Source organism: Diceros bicornis, chromosome 14, assembly GCF_020826845.1.
Source record: "Diceros bicornis minor isolate mBicDic1 chromosome 14, mDicBic1.mat.cur, whole genome shotgun sequence".
NCBI lineage: Eukaryota > Metazoa > Chordata > Mammalia > Perissodactyla > Rhinocerotidae > Diceros > Diceros bicornis.
This window is the reverse complement of record NC_080753.1, coordinates 28,973,968-28,994,210: the sequence shown is the minus strand read 5'-3', so window position 1 is coordinate 28,994,210 and position 20,243 is coordinate 28,973,968. Positions and strand designations below refer to the sequence as shown.

The window sequence follows — 20,243 nt, the reverse complement described above, 5'->3', positions numbered from 1 at the left end:
TATTTAACACAAGTCTTAGAGGGGCTGCCTAGATTGGTCAGTCTGGTGAACATACTGATGAATTCCAATTTAATTTTTTTAGATTGTTTTTTAAACAGGTTACATCTGGTCAACACTACAATATGAACACACTCTATGTCTTAAGTATGCCACAATTAAAACAAATGAACTAGAACAGTTTATGTAGTTCAGAGGTGGGAAAGGACTTTCTATGAGTAACACTAAAAAATACCACAAATAAAAACAAACGGCAAATTAAAAACTGGAAGAGTGATGAAAAATGAAAAAAATGCATTACCTTTAATGTATAACAAATCCTTATCAAATCATAAAATAGGGGAGCGCACCAAAAGAAAGCTGAGTTACACAGGCAAATAGCCAAAAAATACAAATGACCAATAAAACCCATGAAACAAATTTCTGACTTCACTAGTCATCCCAGTACACAAATTAAAACAAGACACTCCCTTTTTTGGCAATCAAATTGGTTATCAGGAATAAAACAAGTGAGATTACAACAGGCCCATTCAAACACTGCTGGTCACAGCAAAACAGTCCAACTGTTCTCCCCTTAAGTTAGGTTACATTTATTAGAAGCCTTAAAAATGTGCTTACTCTTTGGCCCAGCCTTTCCCTTTCTAAGAATTTATCCCAAGCAGTGAATGAGACAAGTGTATGAAAAGCTGTGTACAATAGTGTTCATCATGCCAGTGCCTTAGTCAGAGTTCACATATCTTTGGCATTTTGCATATACTGCAATTGTAATCTGAGGAAAAAAATACACCGCAAATATTCGGGGAAAATGCTATCAGATGTAGGGAATAACAATTTTCTTAGAATTTTCCAAAATGTACTTCGTCAATCCCACCCCACCCTCAATTTAAAGATAGAAGCAAAGCTACAAACCCCACAAAATGGCATGTGTTCAATTGTACAGTTTCATCGCATATTTAAGTTCAAAAAACATACTCAACCAATGCTTTCCTCCATTCTGAATCTCGGGGCAGACCAACCTGGGCAACAAATGAACAGAAAGCTTCTGGAAACATGTAGGTTATTAAATAATTTGTTTATTGTACTGCATTTACAAAGAAAACAGACAATGCACCCAGTAGAAAGAATAAAAACGTATTCAGTGTTTTATTTTTAACTGACAGCAAATAGAAATCCTTTAGTGAGATCACGGGAATTTGACAGTATTATGATTAAATTCAATAAAGGCCATGGGGTACTTGGAAGATCAAATTCTACAGCTGCCTCTTTCTACGGCTTCTAATTCATCTGGTCTTTAAATGATAGGAGGAAAAGCCCTTATTTGGTGGGGAAGCATTTCCAAAATGAAGTTACAGGTTCTCGCTAATTAAAATTTATCATGTCAATTGTTCAAGTGGGGCCTTCTATTTGTGTGTGTGTGTTTTGGTTATTTCACATTAATATCATCACCAGAATTCTTATAATTCCACAATTGTGACTTCATAGTATAGAAAAGAATTCAGTTCTAGTCTGCTATTGCTTTAGATGTATATATAATTGAAAACCCAAAGTGGATCAGAATTGCTGAAGGATTTTCCCTGCCGTTGTTTGATACAATCTGTTCTCTTTATTCTTGATAGGTGCATAGAGAGCCTCACTTAAAATTCTTTCTACAGGAAGAACATGTCTGATTTCAGGACTACCCAATCAAGGATTCGATGAGTGGCTGGCCATAGTTACTCAGGGTTATGAGTTAAATGGATTGCATAATTGCACCACTTTTTCCTTTGCCATGGTTGGCGGATAAATGACAGAATCTAGATTCCAATCTCCCGAACAGAAAGTTGGCTACCCAACAGTCTCATCGGTAGCTTTGCTAGTAGAGCCTCAAGTTGCACCTCCTTGGCTTTCTGTAAATCAGAGTCCTGTAGCGGCTTCTGGAGAATGCTGTAATCCCCAAGGCCCACTTGGTCCGTGCTGAACAAGTGGCTGTGACCCCAATTCTGCCCCGTTTTTGCTTTTCAGTACGACCCGAGGAATATGTAATGTCTAGGGCAAGTCTAGGAGAGGCCCATCCTAAAATAAGATTCACAAAGCCTTTTCTCATTTAAAAAAAAAAAAAAAAAAAAAAAGCCTCAAGTACATCTCAATCATCTCAAAATTGCAGTTAAAAACTTATATTATACAAGGAAATAGCAGCAGAGAATGGCAAATTTTAAACCAACCAAAAAAAAAAAAAAAAAACCCTCAAAATAAACAACAATGAAAAAAAGTGCCATCCCACCCCTCCCCTTGGTTCTTTTATCCTGGGATTTCATTAAGACCTGAAGCCTCTGAGAAAGTGAGCAAGGCAAAGCCACAGAGGGAAACGGCTTCAAGGCTAGATTTTGGATAAGGTAAAGAAAAAGCTGTAAATAAAAGTAGGAGACTGGAAGAGAATCAAGAATTCTAGGACATTTTCTTCTTAGATGGGAAATCTCTGAAACCCAGATCTCCCTTCTAGAGTAGTCCTAAATTCTTTAGTAATGGGGCAATAAACTCAAGTGCAATGAGTAAAGTGCCAGCCAGGGATTCAAAAAATAAAAAACAAAACAAACAATCAAAATAACTGCTGTTAGGGTAACAGAAGACACATAGGAAAGGACTGTTTGCAGAACATTTGTGGTTCTGAAGAAATGACTAGTCAATGGTTCTGTTTTTGTTTCCATCAAAAATCAGACTGAAGATTCAAGGATCTTAGAGTTATTAAAGGATGAAAGAAATTTGACAGTGCTTTGAACAGTGATAAAATTAGGTACTCAAACTTGGTGTTTATACAGCTCAGCTAAAAAGATAGTAGCTTAAAAGTTGCAGGAAAAAATGTGAACAAAGGGGACAACAGAAACAATCCAGGAAGATGATGCAGCCTGGACACAGCGAGTTTAATGTCTCTGCTGTACACAGAAGTGACGCCCTCTCCCCTCCTCATCCTTATGCTGGCAAGAGAATATGCACTAAAAATTTGACTCTTAGAGTCAGTGAATAAAAGGATGAGCTCATACATCTTCATAGCTCTTTTTAAAAAGGATGCTTATAATTTAAAGGATGTCCTAGTGGAAAGACAAGGGTACAAGGTGAGAGGCTGTTTCACATTTTAGTCCATCAGTCTTTGGCAGAGCCCAATCAAGGCCAAATTCACCTAGGATGCCCAATGGCTGTGGGGGATCTCCACAGGGTCAAGTAAGACAAACCCAAATGAACATGTTGGATTAAAAAAAAAAAACAAAACAAAACCTAGAAACCCTTGAAGGAAGAGCTTCATCCTGAAAAAGGAAGAGGGAAATGCTTGAAGGGGAGGGGAGGAGGCTCAGCATGTGATCTCTGCTGCGGTGCTGGGCTGGGGCTTAGGAGTTGAGCCAAGGGTGCCGGAGACAATCGGCGGCAGTGGCTCTCTTCTCAGGGATCAGCTCCAACATGGGCAGTAAGAAATCTGTGAAGCCAGCTGCTTCTTCCTGAGACCACTCATACTTCTCCACTAGAACCTCAAAAAGGCCCCAGGGTTTCAGCTTCGTGATGTGTTTCAGGTCACCTATGGTAAAGATAGTACAAAAGAAACTGACCAACACTGATAAGTGACAAGATCCTTTTGTGGAAATCAGGAACTAATCCAGGTAGTCTATAAAGAATCAAATTTTGCCATCGGAATCTAATCATTCTCCATTCACAAAGCACCTCTCTTCTCAAACGCGTTCTTTGGAAAGATGTGTCTCCATTTTTCATGAGGGCCTAAAAATTTAAGATCATTTGCTTGCTCCCTCATTCCTCATTTTTTGTCCCAGTCAAATTGGGTAGGCCTATCAGGAACCAGGTATTCACTAAAATGAAGATTAAATGCCTATATACAGAACATGGTCTCATATGGTGTTCAGAGGCAGTTTATCACCACATACCAAGAACAATTTGCTTGTACTCTTTTTTTTTTGGCTTGACAGTCTAATGTTGCTTCAAAATGAGGCAGTAATTTAAAAGCAAAAAGCTAAAACCATGTCAAAATATGTATAAAAGCAACAAAACCAAAAGAACAAACCCCATACATCTTTCAGATACAGCTGCATGACAGTCTGTACTATTCTGGAACGCCAATTTAATTTTTGCTTCTTTGAAGTGACAATTTTTTAAGAAGATAGGCAATTATCAGTGGCTTATTTAAGTAAATGCTGCTTTAAAATTTGTTCTTATAGGACAATTATTTGAAGTCTCTTCTGTAGGCAGCGAGTGCCTATTTAATGAGCTACTTTGTACACTGTACATGCTGTTAATCTGACTTTGCACACAAGGAGGAACTCTTATGAAGCATGTCACCATTTTCCTGCCCAAAAGAGAAACATTAAGAAATGTTTCTGAGGATGCTTGCTGTCAAGTGTTGAGAAAAATCATTTTTCTCAACACTAGTGTAGAGGTTGTGAGGAAAAAAGGAATCATGGCAAAAAGGGAAAAAAAGGCCTAACAGTTTTCTAGTCCCTTCTAGGTCACATTTTCACATTTCAGCTTTTAAATTTTATTTGGAATGCATTAAGAAATACATATTTAAATATGCCACCATATATTATCAAGTCAAAAATTTGAGGTGAGAGTTTTATCTTTGTTTCCTTCACTAATAAGTGATAACATAAACTTATGAAACTGCCCAGTATAAAGTTAATTCATATGACTGATGTGCTGAAGTGACTGTGTTAGGTGTCAATGGGCTAACAAGATGAGTAAGATGTAGTCCTGCACTTAAGAAGCTTAAACTAAACTGCTTGCCTATCAAGAGGCAGTTCTTAGACCAAATGCTAGCAAAAATTTGACCATTTTTTAGAAGTGCTGTAGTTGGAGTAATTAACCAACTATGTGCCAGGTACTATACACGTAGTAACTAATTTAACACGAAGTAAACACTATTATTATCCCCATTTAGAAATCAGTAAACTGAGGTTGCGTCAAAGACCACATAACTAGTAGAGCAGCTGGGATTTCAACCCAGACAGTCTAGCTCCAGTCTCTGCTCATGACCACACTACGTCACCTCTCTGCTAAGTCACAGCTCAACATTTAAGCCAGGACCATCCTTCTGTAGGTGTTGGGAACATGTACCCAGCTGTACTTACCTCTTCATTTTTAAACACCTTTGCCTTCTTAATGTCTGGGAACACACACATTTATTTTACCTTTTTTGGTGAAAAATTCCTTGGAATATTTTCCTGCCACAATGAGCTTGCGAGGCACCTTCCCCAGAAGTTCTATGATCAATGCAATGTGATCTGTATGTTTCAAACATTTCAAGAGGGGGGGAAAAAAAGACATACATAACAGGAGTAACAAACGCAGTTCTAGACACTGGCAGAAAGAGTAGCATGCACACCTTTGTGTAAAGCATTTCAGGTTTGCTTTCTGTCCTAAATGGGAAGAAGAGGACTCTATCCATCTAATGGAGAATCCAGAAAACCATATAAAATCAGGCGCCCAGTCCAGTGGGACTTGAGTGATAACTAAAAAACAATCTCGGTGTGAATGCTCTGCTTCCTGAAGTTGTATCCCTGGGCCTAGATGAAAACTCATGTTAACAATACTACCTCTGCGATTGAAGAAGTCCTGTGAATATTTCCCACTGAGGGCAAAGCGTCTTGGAATTCTGCCTATCAGCTCTATAATGTGCGCAATGTGGTCTAAAATAGAAGGGTAAGAAGAACAGGATCAAGGACAAGCTGCAAAAGAGGTTTTTCTATGAATAGCTTTTTCAAGGACTAGCTGTTTAAAAGTAAGTACAAATAAAACCAAGGATACTCAAGGGGAGACTGGGAAGACCAAGAATTATTTCAGGTGGTTGGTCAATGATAGTAGCTGGTAAGTTCCATTCTGGAGTTTGGAGGCTTATCTACATCTTTAGTTCTATTTTGTCTATATATCTAGGTTCAAGTGGGTTTTTTAGGTAAGGTAAAAAAACTACCAACATGCTTTAGACATTCTAGAACTGTTATTTATTTATAATACTGCTCTGGGCTTCAAGCAGTGATAATATCACTTTATCTAAGAATGTTCATGACAATTAAAGCACTCACATATGATTATCTGAGTTTTCACAATCACCTTGTAAAACAGGCCAAAGATTAATACCCCATTTTTAAGATGAGAAAATGAAACCTCAGAGAAAACAAATGGCCTACTTGAAGCTACAGGGCTAATAAGACCTAGAACTCAAATGAAAACCCACATCTTATCATGTCTTGTCTAGAGTTGTTTTTTTAAAAAAAATAAATCACATTTTTCAAGTAAAAATTAGCACAGACATTTTAAAGTATAGCTACTTGACTATCTGTACGACACTAAAATGCCCAAGTCATGAAGTGCCTTGTAGCTGTTCCAGCGTGAACAAGGACTGTGAGCACTGCCAGGGAGGCGTGCAGTCTGTCACGAGGAGGTGAGCTTGGGACCAGCCAGCATCCACACTTATAGGCGGCCCCACCACCTTTTTCACTCTGCAGGTGACAGAAACTAAGAATATGAAGAAGTTTTAAAAAGTGATGGCTCCTAGCCACAAAAGAGTTTTATAAATGACCTTAATCCTGCAGTTATAGAATCATCAAGGTCAAAAGGAATCACTTAAAAACTTCCATTAATGTATCTTATAGGGGAATAATATGCTAGAATATCCATGTTATCTGGGAATTTGTGAAGATTTCAGGTCATACCTATTTCTCATGTAAAGGACTCAGTGCTGTCATTTTAAAAGGGCTTTTCCATTCATGAATTCACTATAAACTTTGGGAAGTTTTGATTGAATTTATGGTTTGGTAACAAGTACTTGGCTGGCAAGAAATTTCTGCTGATTTTAGGCAGGACCTGCAAATGTCTTTGTATAAATTAATTATAAATAAGACTACAGTTTATCTTACTGTAAACTTCCAAGTGAAATATTGGTTCTTTTAATATTTTTCCTATACCCCGGAATTATTTTCCCCTTGAAATTGTTATTTTACATTTAATTCCACCAACCTATCTCTGGCTTATCAATTAATCAGGATTGATATACTTGATAGGCAAAATTATCAAGTTTTATTCCAAGAGTTAGGGTTGCGGAATGTCAACACTAACAGAGGACATGCTACTTAGGCCCCAGTCCTACCACGACTTGTAACAAACTACACATACAGTAGCCAGGGGCTAAGGGTTTGCTTTTTCCTGCTCTTACATGCCAAACTGCAGTAGTTTTAGGTTTCATTGAAGGACTATTAGTATTGACTGTACAGGAGGGAACAAATTAGGATCTAAATATCTAGGGCAGATGGTTCTCTATTTGGGATTTTTCATATACATTTCAATTTTCAGGTTTGGTAGCATAAATTCCTACGCAATGTAATTCTAGCCACTATATGTGTTCTGTACCACACACTATTTTTAGGGAGTCTAGGGAAGTAAAGAGAAATTAATTATCTTCCAAACAGACATAGTAGGGCATTTCTAAAACAATATAAGTCTATAGCCCGAAACTTATAACAGGAAAAAAGCAAGCAGAGAACAGGGAAAATCAAGTGTGCACAGACGTAATAATTACAGTATATTCTTACAAGGGGCTTATGTATAGAAAACATGTCTAAACCATACTCACTAAAATAGGCATTTGGCTATGAGAATTAGTTAGCATAGCATTTTCCAAAAAGTACTTGTTAGGAATTATCAGCAGGCCCTACTAACATTGCCTATTAACATCCCAAGGGACTACAGTCTGAGAAATAGAGAGCATTCTTGGTTTCATAGAGCACAAAACCTGATTTCCCAAAGAATCAAGGAAAGCACAGAAATTAAAGGACATATTTTCCACATTGGGAGGGTATGTTGCTAGTGCTTTCTCAAAGTAATCCCCATAATCCTGAAAACAAAAGCTGCCTAAACTGTAAAATAAAGAAAAACATTTCTTTTATAGTTTTTTCATTCACATTATTAACTCATTTAGTTATCTGCCACCATGATACGGAAAAACATCCCACATTCAGTTGTCTGCTTTCATAGCCTCTCAGATGGAGCAAGTGATAGTGGGAAAAGCCCAAGTTGGTATCACAAAATGTAAATCAATCATATTTTGTTTTAAAATGGAATTCTAAATGTTAGTATCATTTAAAAAGAAAAAAATATGGCTTTAATTTTCAGAAAGGGGAAAAAAGAATGCTAAATGTCACAAAATTGATAAAGACAAATAGGATACAGTCTCTATATTCAAGTAGTGTGTTTGTACATTAAAATTATTGACTTCCAAATAAAGCTGGAGGCATAACTGAGCAACAAGTTGTTGAACAGGGAGATTCAAACTGGGTAAAGAATGAATCACTGATTTATATGGAAAGGAAGATAACTAGATGTTTTAGAAGAAATTAAGTGGCAAATACAAGTTTTAGTTTAACCAATTGTAGCCTTTTCTCTAATACTTATATAGAGTTCTTTAACATCTATAATAAAATATCTAGTATATCTAACACTTAATATAAAACATCTTACATTTCGATCTTTTCTGAGATTTATATATATGTAGCATACTAAAAAGACTAACGCTCTTCAGTACTAACACATGACGTTGGCCGCCTGTGGAAAGTGTACCAACCACGCCCAGAAATCCTTGGTTAAGGGGACTCACCTTCGTCTCTAGTGTACTCTTCCCCTGAATGAGGTTCAAACAAATAGTCGCCTGTGGCCAGTTCAAAGGCCTAAGAAAAAGAGGATAGCACATAAAGGCATCAGAAAGAAAGAAAAAAAAAGGTTTTTGGGAAGCTTACTGCTACTTGGCTCAATAAGAAGTAATTTTTTCTTCTTGGAAAAACCTGCAGATGATCATTAAGAAAAAAATATCTAAGATTATTCCTAAAGAGCTTTCCGTCCACATCTGTATATTAACAAAATGGAGCAGGAAAAAACCAAAAACTCAGTTAATATCAACATGTGGATTATTCCATGTCCCACCCACCCCCTTCCCAAATCAGCAATTCTCCTCTCTTGAGTTTCTTTTTGCTTAGAGAGGGGCACATGTGGGTATTAAGGTGAATCTAAGTTATTAAATTATTCATGAGAAGAGCAGGTCTTATTTTCTTACATTGTAATTTCACACGGCTAGAAATTGAGATTCTGTACCCAAAATGAAAGCCAAAAAATCCAGACATTTCTCCACCTATGACTCTTAGGCAAAAAGTACATTTTTAAGTTTTGCTTTGGAAAGCACCCCCTAAACTGTCCCAGTTAGAGAGTTCCCAATTCCTAGGTCTACAGTAAATCAGAAAAAGATTAAGAGTGAATGGAGTGGGGAGCCACTCATGTGATGCATGACTGGCAGGTTAGCATTCACTAGCCAGGAAAAGAAAGGCACGTGTCTCTTACAAGAAAACCTCTTGTCAACAGTGTTCAACAGGATCTGAAAAAGTGATTTCTTTTGGAATAAGTGCCAAGCAGTACGGAAAGACAGCACCTGACTGAGGGGCTATATTAATTTTCTATTGATTAAAATTGGATTACAAAAACAACATAGCAGTTTTAAAAAGGACCTTACTGATATAAAAGTACAATTCTAAGTCAAGTGCTAGTCATGGGTCAATTTTGATTGAGTCAATGGTACTAAGTAGTCCAGACAATCTCAAGAACTGTGGGGTGGATTTAGTTGGGGCACATTCTCAAATTAGACCAAGGTTTAGGTCTCGGTGGCTTGCCAGTATCAGTTTCTGCAGTTCCCCGACAAGACAGCCTTTCTCAAAACTGTATCACCTGGGTTGTACTACCGTCCAGAGTAAGGCCACAAAACCAGAAGTTTCAGGATTGTCTCTAAAATGTCAGGGATGCTATGGCTTCTTGCAAGGCCTAGCCCATTTTACATTCCAGCAGTTCATTATGAAACTGAACCACGCTGGTAGAGCAGGTACTTGTTCTACCCATTAATTATCCTGTGGTTTACAGTCCCAAGGCAGAACAGAAACAAATTATGATTCTTATTCATCACAATTTGTTAATCTCTTCTGAAACCAGTACTTTGATTTTTCAAACTCTCATAGTGGGCATTCAGTAAACATAATAGAAGTAAAGCTTAAAAAATACAGAAATTTTTCTAAAATTTTAAAATTTTCTAACTTTTTTCCACCTAAATACTTATATCTAGTTACCTAAAGTTCTCCAAGAAAACTTTATTTTTGGAACATAAGGTAGTTGCTAATAGTTACAATTTTACAAATACGATGACAGCCAAAAAACCAAGGCAAACCAAACCAAAAGATCACAATACCAGAAATGAAAATTGGCGGAAGCTACAGATTACAAAACACCTAGTTGAACACCCTTCCTTTACAGATGAGAAAACTGTGGGGGCCGGCCTGGTGGCATAGTGGTTAAGCTTGCACGCTCTGCTTCAGTGGCCCGGGGTTCACAGGTTCGGATCCTGGGCACAGACCTATGCATCACTTATCAAGCCATGCTGTGACAGGCGTCCCATATATAAAATAGAGGAAGATGGGCAGATGTTAGCTCAGGGCCAATCTTCCTCAGGAAAAAGAGGAGGACTGGCAAACGAGGTTAGCTGAGCGCTAATCTTCTTCACCGAAAAAAAAAAAAAAAAAAAGAAAACTGTGTCCAAAATGGAAAGGCAAAGCCCATCCTAGAATCCACTGCTGCTGACTCCCACTCCTCTGCTTGTCTCACACCGACCAAAGAGCCTCTTCTCTGCCAGTCAGGGTCATGCGGACAGACACAGGCAAAATCAGTTACAAAATCCAGACAATGGAATATTATTCAGTGCTAAAAACAAATGAATGATCAAGTCATGAAGGAACCTCAAGTGAGTATTATGAAGCAAAAGAAACCAACCTGAAAAGGCTAATTGTATGATTCCAATTATATAACACTCTGGAAAAGGCAAAACTATGGAGACAATAAAAAGATCAGTGGTGGGCAGGGGTTGAGGGGAGCGAAGGATAGATAAATAAGCAGAACATAGAGGATTTTTTGGGCAGTGAAACTATTCTGTATGACACTATAATGGTGGATACATGTCATTATACATTTGTCAAAATCCACAGAATGTATGGAGAACTTAAAAACATTTCTTCTTTATTAATTTTTTTGTGTGTGTGTGAGGAAGATCAGCCCTGAGCTAACGTCCACAGCAATTCTCCTCTTTTTGTTGAGGAAGAATGGCCCTGGGTTAACATCTGTGCCCATCTTCCTCCACTTTATATGGGGCGCCGCCACAGCATGGCCTGACAAGCGGTGCATCGGTACGTGCCCGGGATCTGTGCCCGGGATCTGAACCCGGGCCGCCAGCAGCAGAGCGTGCACACTTAACCTCTACGCCACCAGGCTGGCCCCCTATTCTTTATTAATTTTTATTCTTCTTCACAGAACATTCTCTTTTTATTACTGCCCTTCTAACTTTGTAGTCCCAATCACTAATGTGGTAGGCAAATCTCACAACTTATCTCTACCTCTCAGAGAGGGTCCCAATCTTTCCAGCAATTAATTGCATTGGATGCAGGATGATTTCTCTCAGGCACTTCTGATATTCCAGGATTTATTTTTACTCTCTGAGTATGGTCAAATTTAAAGCAACATTTCTACATCTATCAGCAAAATGAGCTCAAGTTTTCATGATATTGTCTCATGTCAGAGAGTGGTTTCCCTCCCTTGGTCAAGAAAATTTCTGCATGTGAACTGATCCAATCAGGGGGCAAGGTTAATTCTCCTTTTATCTTTTTGCCTTACTTCTTAAGCCTGACATTGTAAAAACTATGTTAAATAGCAAGCAGGACCTACTGCCCTCCAACAATTAACCCACTATTAAGAACCACATCATAATAAATCAGATGCCATCTATACACTAGCTATATTTTGTAGTTGGTGGCACCGCTATCACTTATCTTCTCTAGCAGCAAATCAATTTGAATCAAATTCCTCAAATTACAAAGCTTTAAAGTATGGCAAGAAAGAAGTCAGGTTTTATTCCAATGCTTTTTCATCTTATGCACATGATATTAAACCTTATTTTATTTCAGATAGTCCTCCACCTTAAAAGACCATTGATATGCCACAACAGAATGATTTATAAGGTCATGCCAATATTAACAACATGGTTTTAACTCAATTACCTTTGAAAGACTATGTTTTTCAGGAATGTGGGTGTCAAGAAATCTATAACCTAAAACAGGCTGGGTTTCTTGTCTGTCTTTCTCTGTCTCTGAAGTTTCTCCCAGAGTTGACTGTGAATACTAAATGTTAATTGAAATGTTTAATATGTTTAATATGTTTCTGATTTAGTTCACTCATTTGATGGACCACAAATATTTATTAATACTGTTGTTTAATAAAGAATTTGTTTCGTCTTTGTTCCTGTTTCCTGGGAGGGAGCCTCTAAATTCTTGGAATTTCCAGTGATAAGAGTGCCTTTTGTTATTCATGGTGAGCCCCTCAGACCACATTTAAGTTTACACTTAATGAGGTGACTCACGATAGGCCCCTAGATAGTTTCAAGATGCGGGCTGGACACGCCCCCAAGTTAAACAAGATCAACTGTGTGATTAGAGGCTTGAGGCTTTGAGCCCTGTGTTATCATCCTGATCTCCCAACCTCCAGGGAAGGGAAGAGAAGGGGGCTGGAGACTGAATTCAACCACGTGACCAATGATTCAATCAGTCATGCCTAAGCAATGATATCTCAGTAAAAACTCTGTGCACCTGAAGCTTGGGTGAGCTTCCCTGGCTGGTGATACACATTCATGTGCCGGGAAAGTGACATGTCCTAAGGACACAGAAGCTTCACCTTTGGTAACCCCTCAGGCTTTGCCCTATGCATGTCTTCATTTGGCCAGTCCTGATTTGTATCCTTCATAACAAAACTATAATAGTAAGTTTAGCACTTTTCCGAGTTCTGTGAGTCATTCTAGCAAATTAGCGAAACTGAAAGGATAGTGGAACCCTCCTATTTGTAGCCAGTTGGTCAGAAGTGCAGGCAGCCTGTGGATCCAGAGCTTATGGTTGGTATCTGAAGTGAGTGCAGTCTTGTGTCTATGCCCTTAACCTGTGAAGTCTGGGTAGTTAGCACCAGAATTGCACTGTAAGCACCCACTCAAAATGTGCCAGGCCTTGAACCAGACACAGCTATACATAACCAACATGACTCCTGCCAGGATGGCACTTATAATGTAGTGGAAGACAGACAAGTAATAAACACACAATTACAAATTGAAGAGTACACTCCATTTCAAGAAACAATATAATAAACACATTCCAACATTAGGCTATTTGTGGCAAATCATTTAATATCAACTAAAGCTGACTACTCAAGTAGTTCCTTACCAGGGACAAAGCAGCAACTTATGAATCTATGGATAACTGGGCTTCACATCTTGTGAGATGCAAAGCTATCTGAGGAACTGCTGAACTGCACAGAATGAAGCAGTTTCCCTAATCTGAAAATAGAGCACAGCTGAAAGGGAAAGGGTACCTGTAACCTCCTAGTCAAAAGCAAGACCACCTTAGAGCAGTTGTTTCTACTGCCCCCCACCCACCCCGTGCCAACGTAGTAAGAAACATTTGGTTCCTTCACCTCACAGGAACTTGGCAGGAATCAAATAAAACTCCAGATGTTTGTAACTAGCTTTTGAATTCAGACCTCTCCAGGCACAGGATTTAGAGTGCCAGTGATAATTCACAAAAAAAATTCTTTTTCTGTTTGTTAATTTGCTGGTCTTCTGAAATTAGCAAACAGGGCAAGGTACGTATCTACCACATAACAAGTGAAGGTCAAGAGGAAAAAATCATTACCATGCATGCTGTGCTCCAAATGTCAGCAGGGGTGTTATAGCCAGATCCTATCAGAACTTCCAAGGAGCGATACTGCCTTGTTTGAATATCTTCAGTGAAATGTTTGTGCTGAGTGAATGGAGAAGCAAACGGTATTTTAGAATTCATTTATTCTAAAAAGTAACAAGTCATGACTGCTTAATAATGGAGATTAAAATAAATTCTCCAAAGTTTTCCCCAGACCAAAGTTTTCTTTTAGCTAATTTCTTAAGTATCTTTTTTTTTTTTTTGTCTGCTGAGGAAGATTGGCCCTGGGCTAACATCCGTGCCCATCTTCCTCTACGTTATATAGGATGCTGCCACACCATGGCTTGACAAGCAGTGCATTGGTATGCGCCCGGGATCCGAACCTGTAAATCCTCGGGCCGCTGAAGCAGAGTGCGTGCACTTAACCGCTGTGCCACCGGGCCAGCCCCTTAAGTATCATTTTGATGCTATTAGCTCCAAACAGCACTTTGCTTTACAGTCTACTCCAAGTTATTTTTGTGAACATGTGAGTCTAAACTTAACACAGATCCACAGGTTAGGGAATAACAATTGCTTTTTAAGAAACGGAAAACTATTACCCCAAAAATTATATTGTTCATTTGTCTAAAGTTAATAATGTATTTCAACAAATAAATGACACCAATTTAGGTTCAATTCAAACTTTTCCTTGCTATGTGCTCTTTATGAGGAAATAAAAGACGTAGGTTTCAAGTTTCAAGACCCTTTTAAGCACCACCTATAAAGAATTCTTGCCCTCATTCTCCTCTGTCCCCCTCACCCCTCCCCCAAAACTCAAATACGAATCTTGGGGAAACAGAGACTATGTTAAGTACCATGGGGATGCAATCAGCAAAATAAGTGGAGTTTCTTTAACACATAAATTGTATGGGGAAAAAAAGGGAAAATCTCTATAGTAAAAGCAATTTAAGAGACATAGTACCCCATTTTGCATTCATGGATTTTATTTGGATCCTGTTTCAAACAAACAAAATTAAAGGAATGTTTATGAGATAACTGGCAAAACTGACTAAATATTTGATATTAGTGAATTGTCAACTTTTTTAGGTGTAACAATGGTATCATGGTTACCTAAAAGAATCATCTTTTAGAAAGTCATATTTATGAATGAAAATAAGATGCCTGGGATATACTTTCGAAATAATCTGGAGTGGGTAGCAGGGTGGGGATATACGTGAAAACAGACTAGCAATGAATTCATCATTGCTGGGTGACACTGGTAAAATGGCACAGGAGTTTATTATTCTATTCTCTCTACTTCTGTAGAGGTTTGAAATTTTCCATAATAAAAAATAATACAGGAAAAAGCTCAGAATGAGTCTCATACAGGAGACAAAACTCAGATAATATTAAAACATGTTTAAGAAAGTTGTGAAAGACAATTCTCTAATCCTATGGAAATTCAAAAACAAGGAACAGCATTTGTGAAGAGGAGAAATTAGGCAGAGAAAGCTTCAGGTAGTGAACCAGTATTGACCAGAGCTCCAAAAGGTACTGGATTAAGTCTAAACAAAAGGGCAAAAAGGTACTCCAAGTAAAGGGAACATCAATACAGGCAAAGAAAGAAGTTTGCTAAAGCCAAATACAGCTAACTGCTTGGTTAAAGAGTTTAGATTCCACCTGGCATGTTAGTGAATAGGACAGTGTGCTACAAGAAGACTGATGTGACACCTGAGAGCACCACTCCAGTAATTTTCTTCTGGTTGGTAGCCAGATTTAGGCTTAGCAATAAAAATCTGAACAATGGTTGTGGAACTAGGAGAGGGAAGATTTAAACCCAAGGACATTCACAGAAAGAATGAGGAGAATTTAAAAATTCAATGGCTAGACGTGGGAGACAGTAGGAAGAGCCAAAGGAACTTTGTGGCAGAGGCCTAAAGAGCTGGCTATCTGTTGACAAAAACAGAGATGAAGAGACTCAGAGAAGGAAGTGGTTTTATAAGAAAACAGTGGGTTCAGATACTGAGTTTGAAGTGGAAATGTACTTGCAAGTGATACATTTAGAAAAATGGACACGCTGTTCAAGGGAGTTGTCTTTACTCATTATGCCTCAGTACCGCCTTACAAAGGTGCTGTAAATGATAAATGAGGTCAAGAATCAGCAAAAGTAAAGAAGGCGGATTGGATACACACACATATATCCACTCACTCCTCAAACTCCACTTCAGTAGAGAATCCAGCGTTAATTTTTAAAGCATAAACTGACAAAGACAGAGACTGGTAAAGAAGTCAGAGCAATAAAATGTAGAAGTTGGAAAGCAAAGAGATCACTGGTTAATGTCTTAGTGGATCCAAGAAAGCTAAATAATAAGCTACTGGTGAAAGCTAAGAAGCAGTGTGAGGTATACTACCGTACTCCTCCCCTCAAAGGCTCAGGACTTGGTGGTATCAGGTATCTCTGGGAGTAGGGGTGAGGGTAGGAATTCAACAGGAGAATACTGCTTTAAAATATCTTTTAAAGAAAAAGAGCTCCAGAACACAGGGCATGATGCAGTCTAACAGTCCCTTCCCTGGCCCAACAGACCATTAGAGGTTTTCTTTGGAGTGAGTAAAACAGGATCTCTGGAGGATGCCCCGCATAGTCAAAGGGAGAGGACCATTCTGAAAACAGCAAAATTAAGTGACTGTATGTAATTGTGTGTTGAAGCCTCAGTTTTCTTGCTTAACTCAGCTCCCAGAACACTAGTAGCCAGGCATTTACTCACTGGGTAGGAGATTTGAGGAAGACTATAAGTCTTCTGTGGGAAATACGACCAATCCAAGAGGAAAGATCCAAAGATCCTGACATCTAAGGATGAAATGAAAACAGCCCAGACAGATCATTCTACACTGAATAACAGTCAACAAGATGCACCCAGGCACAGAGCTCTCAAACACTTTCCAGTACTCCATTCATACAGTCAGACAGTCTTTTGTTTAGTGATCCTAAACAGATACCATATAGGAAGAAGACAATGTTGAAAATGGAAAAATAATCAACATCTTCTGAGGGATAATCAGAGAACCAAAGAACTCTTAAAAAGTAAAAATATAATAGGAGAAATAAGAAAAAAATAAGGCTTATAAGAACAAGTTGAGAAATCTCCCAGAAAACAAAAGGAAAACGATAGAAAACAGGAGAGAAAGGTAAGAAAATGAGAGAGCTGCATAGGAGGTCTAATATTTGAATAACAAGATTTCAGAGCTAGAGAATAGAGACCAAGGAGAAGAGAATAAAAAAAAAAATCAAGAAAGAGTCAAAACCAAAGAACTAGAGTTTCATTATTGAAAGTGCACACTAAGCCCTTATGGATGCATACGGATGAAAACAGACCTAGTGAGGCATGTTGCTGTGAAATGATGATCCTACAGACATCCACAGGGGGAAAAGTTTTCACACAAAGGATCAAGAATCAGAACGGCACTGGACTTTAGCAGCAACAAGACAGGAAACTAGAAGACAAGAGAGCAATGACAAACATTCTAAGGGAAAACGATTTTCAACATAGAACTTTACATGCAGCCAACTGAGTGTGAAAGCAGAATAAAGACACGATCAGACAAGCAGGCCACCCCCACCCCAACTCGCACACCCTTTCTTAGGAAGCTACTGCAGGCTGTATGTACTCCAAACAAAACAAAACAAAACAAAACAAAATGATGGAGTAAACCAAGAAAGAAGATCAGAGAGACAGAAAATGGGATATAGAGAGAGAGTAAACAATAGTCCAGGATGATGGTGAAAGGAAATCCCAAATGGCAGTAATGCAGCAGGCCTGCAGGGCAACCCAACAGTTTACAGTTTAGATGAATACAGTTTAGAAAATTCCAGGTTCCAGGATAGAGCTCTTTAGGAAGCAGTTGAAAAATAGCCACAGTATCTGTATGATTTAAAGTGTATGTATTTACACCACTGGGTGAAAGTGTGGGTTGAATTAAATGATAAGTAGTATAGTGACAACTAAGCAAATGAAACATTAGTGTTAGGCGGAAAGGGAAAAGGAATCATAACACAATATATGATCAGTTCAGCTGAGGATAACATTAGAGTCCTACTAATGGAAACATGGAATGATCACCTAGCCCAAAATCATATTAAATTGGGAAGATGGGGAAGGGGTACAGTGGTGGTAAATGAGTGCTACGTTCCAGAAGGAAGAAATAATACCTAAAATTGAAAAAAAGAATTGGGAGTAACATAGCCAAGTTATTTATTAATGATACGAAGGTAAATACTATTATGTGGGGAATGAAAAATTGGCAAAGGGAGGGGATAGATTTTTGAATCAAAATCTACACAACTGTCTCTAAACTATACACACGCATAACAGATAAGCAAAAGTATAATATCTTAAAAAAAATCAAGCTATTTTAAAATCACATAAAATTCCATGGCTGAATATCAGATACCACTGTGCTGAAGAGACCAATAAGATGTGTGATTTGACCAGGATCCAGCAGTCCAGGACACTCATGTCTAATTCACCACTGTGTCCTGGTGCTAGGTCACAGTATGTGCCATTATGTTTGCTCAATGAGTGAATGGATGAAAAGAATGTAAAGTCATTTTAGCACAGAGATACGTTAAAAAAAGAAAGATGACGTGCACATAATAGTTGAAGAAAAGAGAGAGAGAGACTAATTCTGTTGTAGTAAAAGTGACAGGAAAGATCGTACCAGAATAAAGATAAGTATGCCAAATGGAAAGGGTAAGGAAAGCATGGAGGAAGGTGTTCCAAACACAAAGGCATGAAAGCTTGAAACATGGTGTGGGCAGAAAACTAACAAGCATTTCATGTTTGTACCATGTGGTATTTGTTACAGAACCAATATGTTTCTCTACAATTCACTTACTTAAATATTTATGGAGCACGTTCTATGTACCAGGCACTGTTCTAAGTACTGCAGATACAGCAGTGAACAAAAAAATCTCTGTTGTGATGGGACATACGTTCTAAGAAGAGGGATATTAAACAAACAAATATATAGTATCAGATTGTGATAAGTGCTGTGGAGGAAAAAAAAAAAACTGAGAGGGGAGAGGAAGAGACAGGAAATACCTGAATGAATATAATGAAGGTGTAAGGGTTTGGAGAGTGGTGGTCCGCTATTTATGTTAGGTGTTGAGGGGACGATCTCCCTGATAAGATGATATCTGAACAGGAGCTTGAAGAAAATGAGGAAGTGAGCTGTACACATTATCTTGGGAAAAGAATTCCAGGCAGAAGGAATAGTAAGTATTTTTTGCTTGGTGGTGTATGGGACACAGTAAGGACTTTGGCATTCATTCTGAGGGAAGCCATTGCAAGGTTTTCAGAATATTTGACCTGACTTACATTTAGAAGGATCACTGTGACAGCTGTGTAGACAAGTCTGTAGGGGACAAGGGCAGCAAAAGGAGAGAGTGAGGAGGCTATTGCAGTTATCCAGGTGAAAACATATGGTGGCTGGGACCAGACGGTGGCGTGGTAGACTAATTTTAATTACCTGAAAAGCTTTTCCACATTCCTATCAGCCATTGCTAAGCTCTGACTTCATTTTTTCTAAAAGGTTATCACAATATGGTAGAATCAATATTGGAAGTGAGGTCCTACTAGGGTATGAACCATTAGGTACAGGATGACATATGGAATAGGGAATTTGAAGTATAAAAATAAACATAAAACCTATTTAAGTAGATTTTCAACAGCTCAGTTTTTGCCTCAACAATCTTCAGCATTCCTGTTTACAAAGCATATGGCCTTTGAGTAGTGTCCTTTATGTGCAAATCATGCTACTGTAGATTTTAAAAAGATGTCCATTAAAAATAATGCAAAAAAACATTCTTATCTAGGTAAACAACAGTATTAATATGACACATTACATCAAAAAGTTCTTTTAAAGAAAAGCATCCCTCTTTTGACTTAACAATTTCACGTCTACAATATGTCTTAAGGACAACTACACAAAGATTCATGAGCAAAGATGCTCATCACAAAGAGCTGTCAAAAATGTGTAAGGTCACAGCATTCTAGTGAATACTGCACAGCCAATTGAACTTGATACAAATTTTTGGTTGACAAAGACGAGTCACCAAACTATATTAAGTGAATTAAAAGGTTATAGTTAATAAGTTAGATGGCAATTTTGAAAACAGTGGGGAAAGTATGAACGTAGGCACTGAGAGTATGAAAATGAATGAGAATATAGATAAAAAAGGATTGGCAAGGAGTTGACATTACTGAAGCTGAGTGACAGGTACCTGGAGTTGGGGTGACTGTTTCATTATACCATTCTTTCTACATTTATAAATATATTTGAACTTTTCCATAATAAAAGGTTAAAAGAAAAAGTGAAATAATATTCACTAAAATGTTAACTGGCAATCTGGATATAGAATTTCATGTTTTCTTCTTTTAGCACAACAAAGTCCAAATTTTCATTCATTCCCAGTCACTTCAAAAC

The 20,243-nt window shown here is 38.1% G+C and overlaps 1 protein-coding gene across 1 annotated transcript in view; it reads right to left on the bottom strand.

Moving 5' to 3' along the window:
• Positions 1-1,052: 1,052 nt before the first annotated feature.
• The window catches only part of SRPK1 (SRSF protein kinase 1), a 73,896-nt gene continuing 54,705 nt past the window's right edge, over positions 1,053-20,243 (bottom strand). The window contains 4 exon segments of the mRNA XM_058554504.1: positions 1,053-3,541; positions 5,163-5,255; positions 8,621-8,690; positions 13,776-13,883. Of these exon segments, the coding sequence (XP_058410487.1) occupies positions 3,357-3,541; positions 5,163-5,255; positions 8,621-8,690; positions 13,776-13,883 (456 nt within the window). The 3' untranslated portion in view covers positions 1,053-3,356.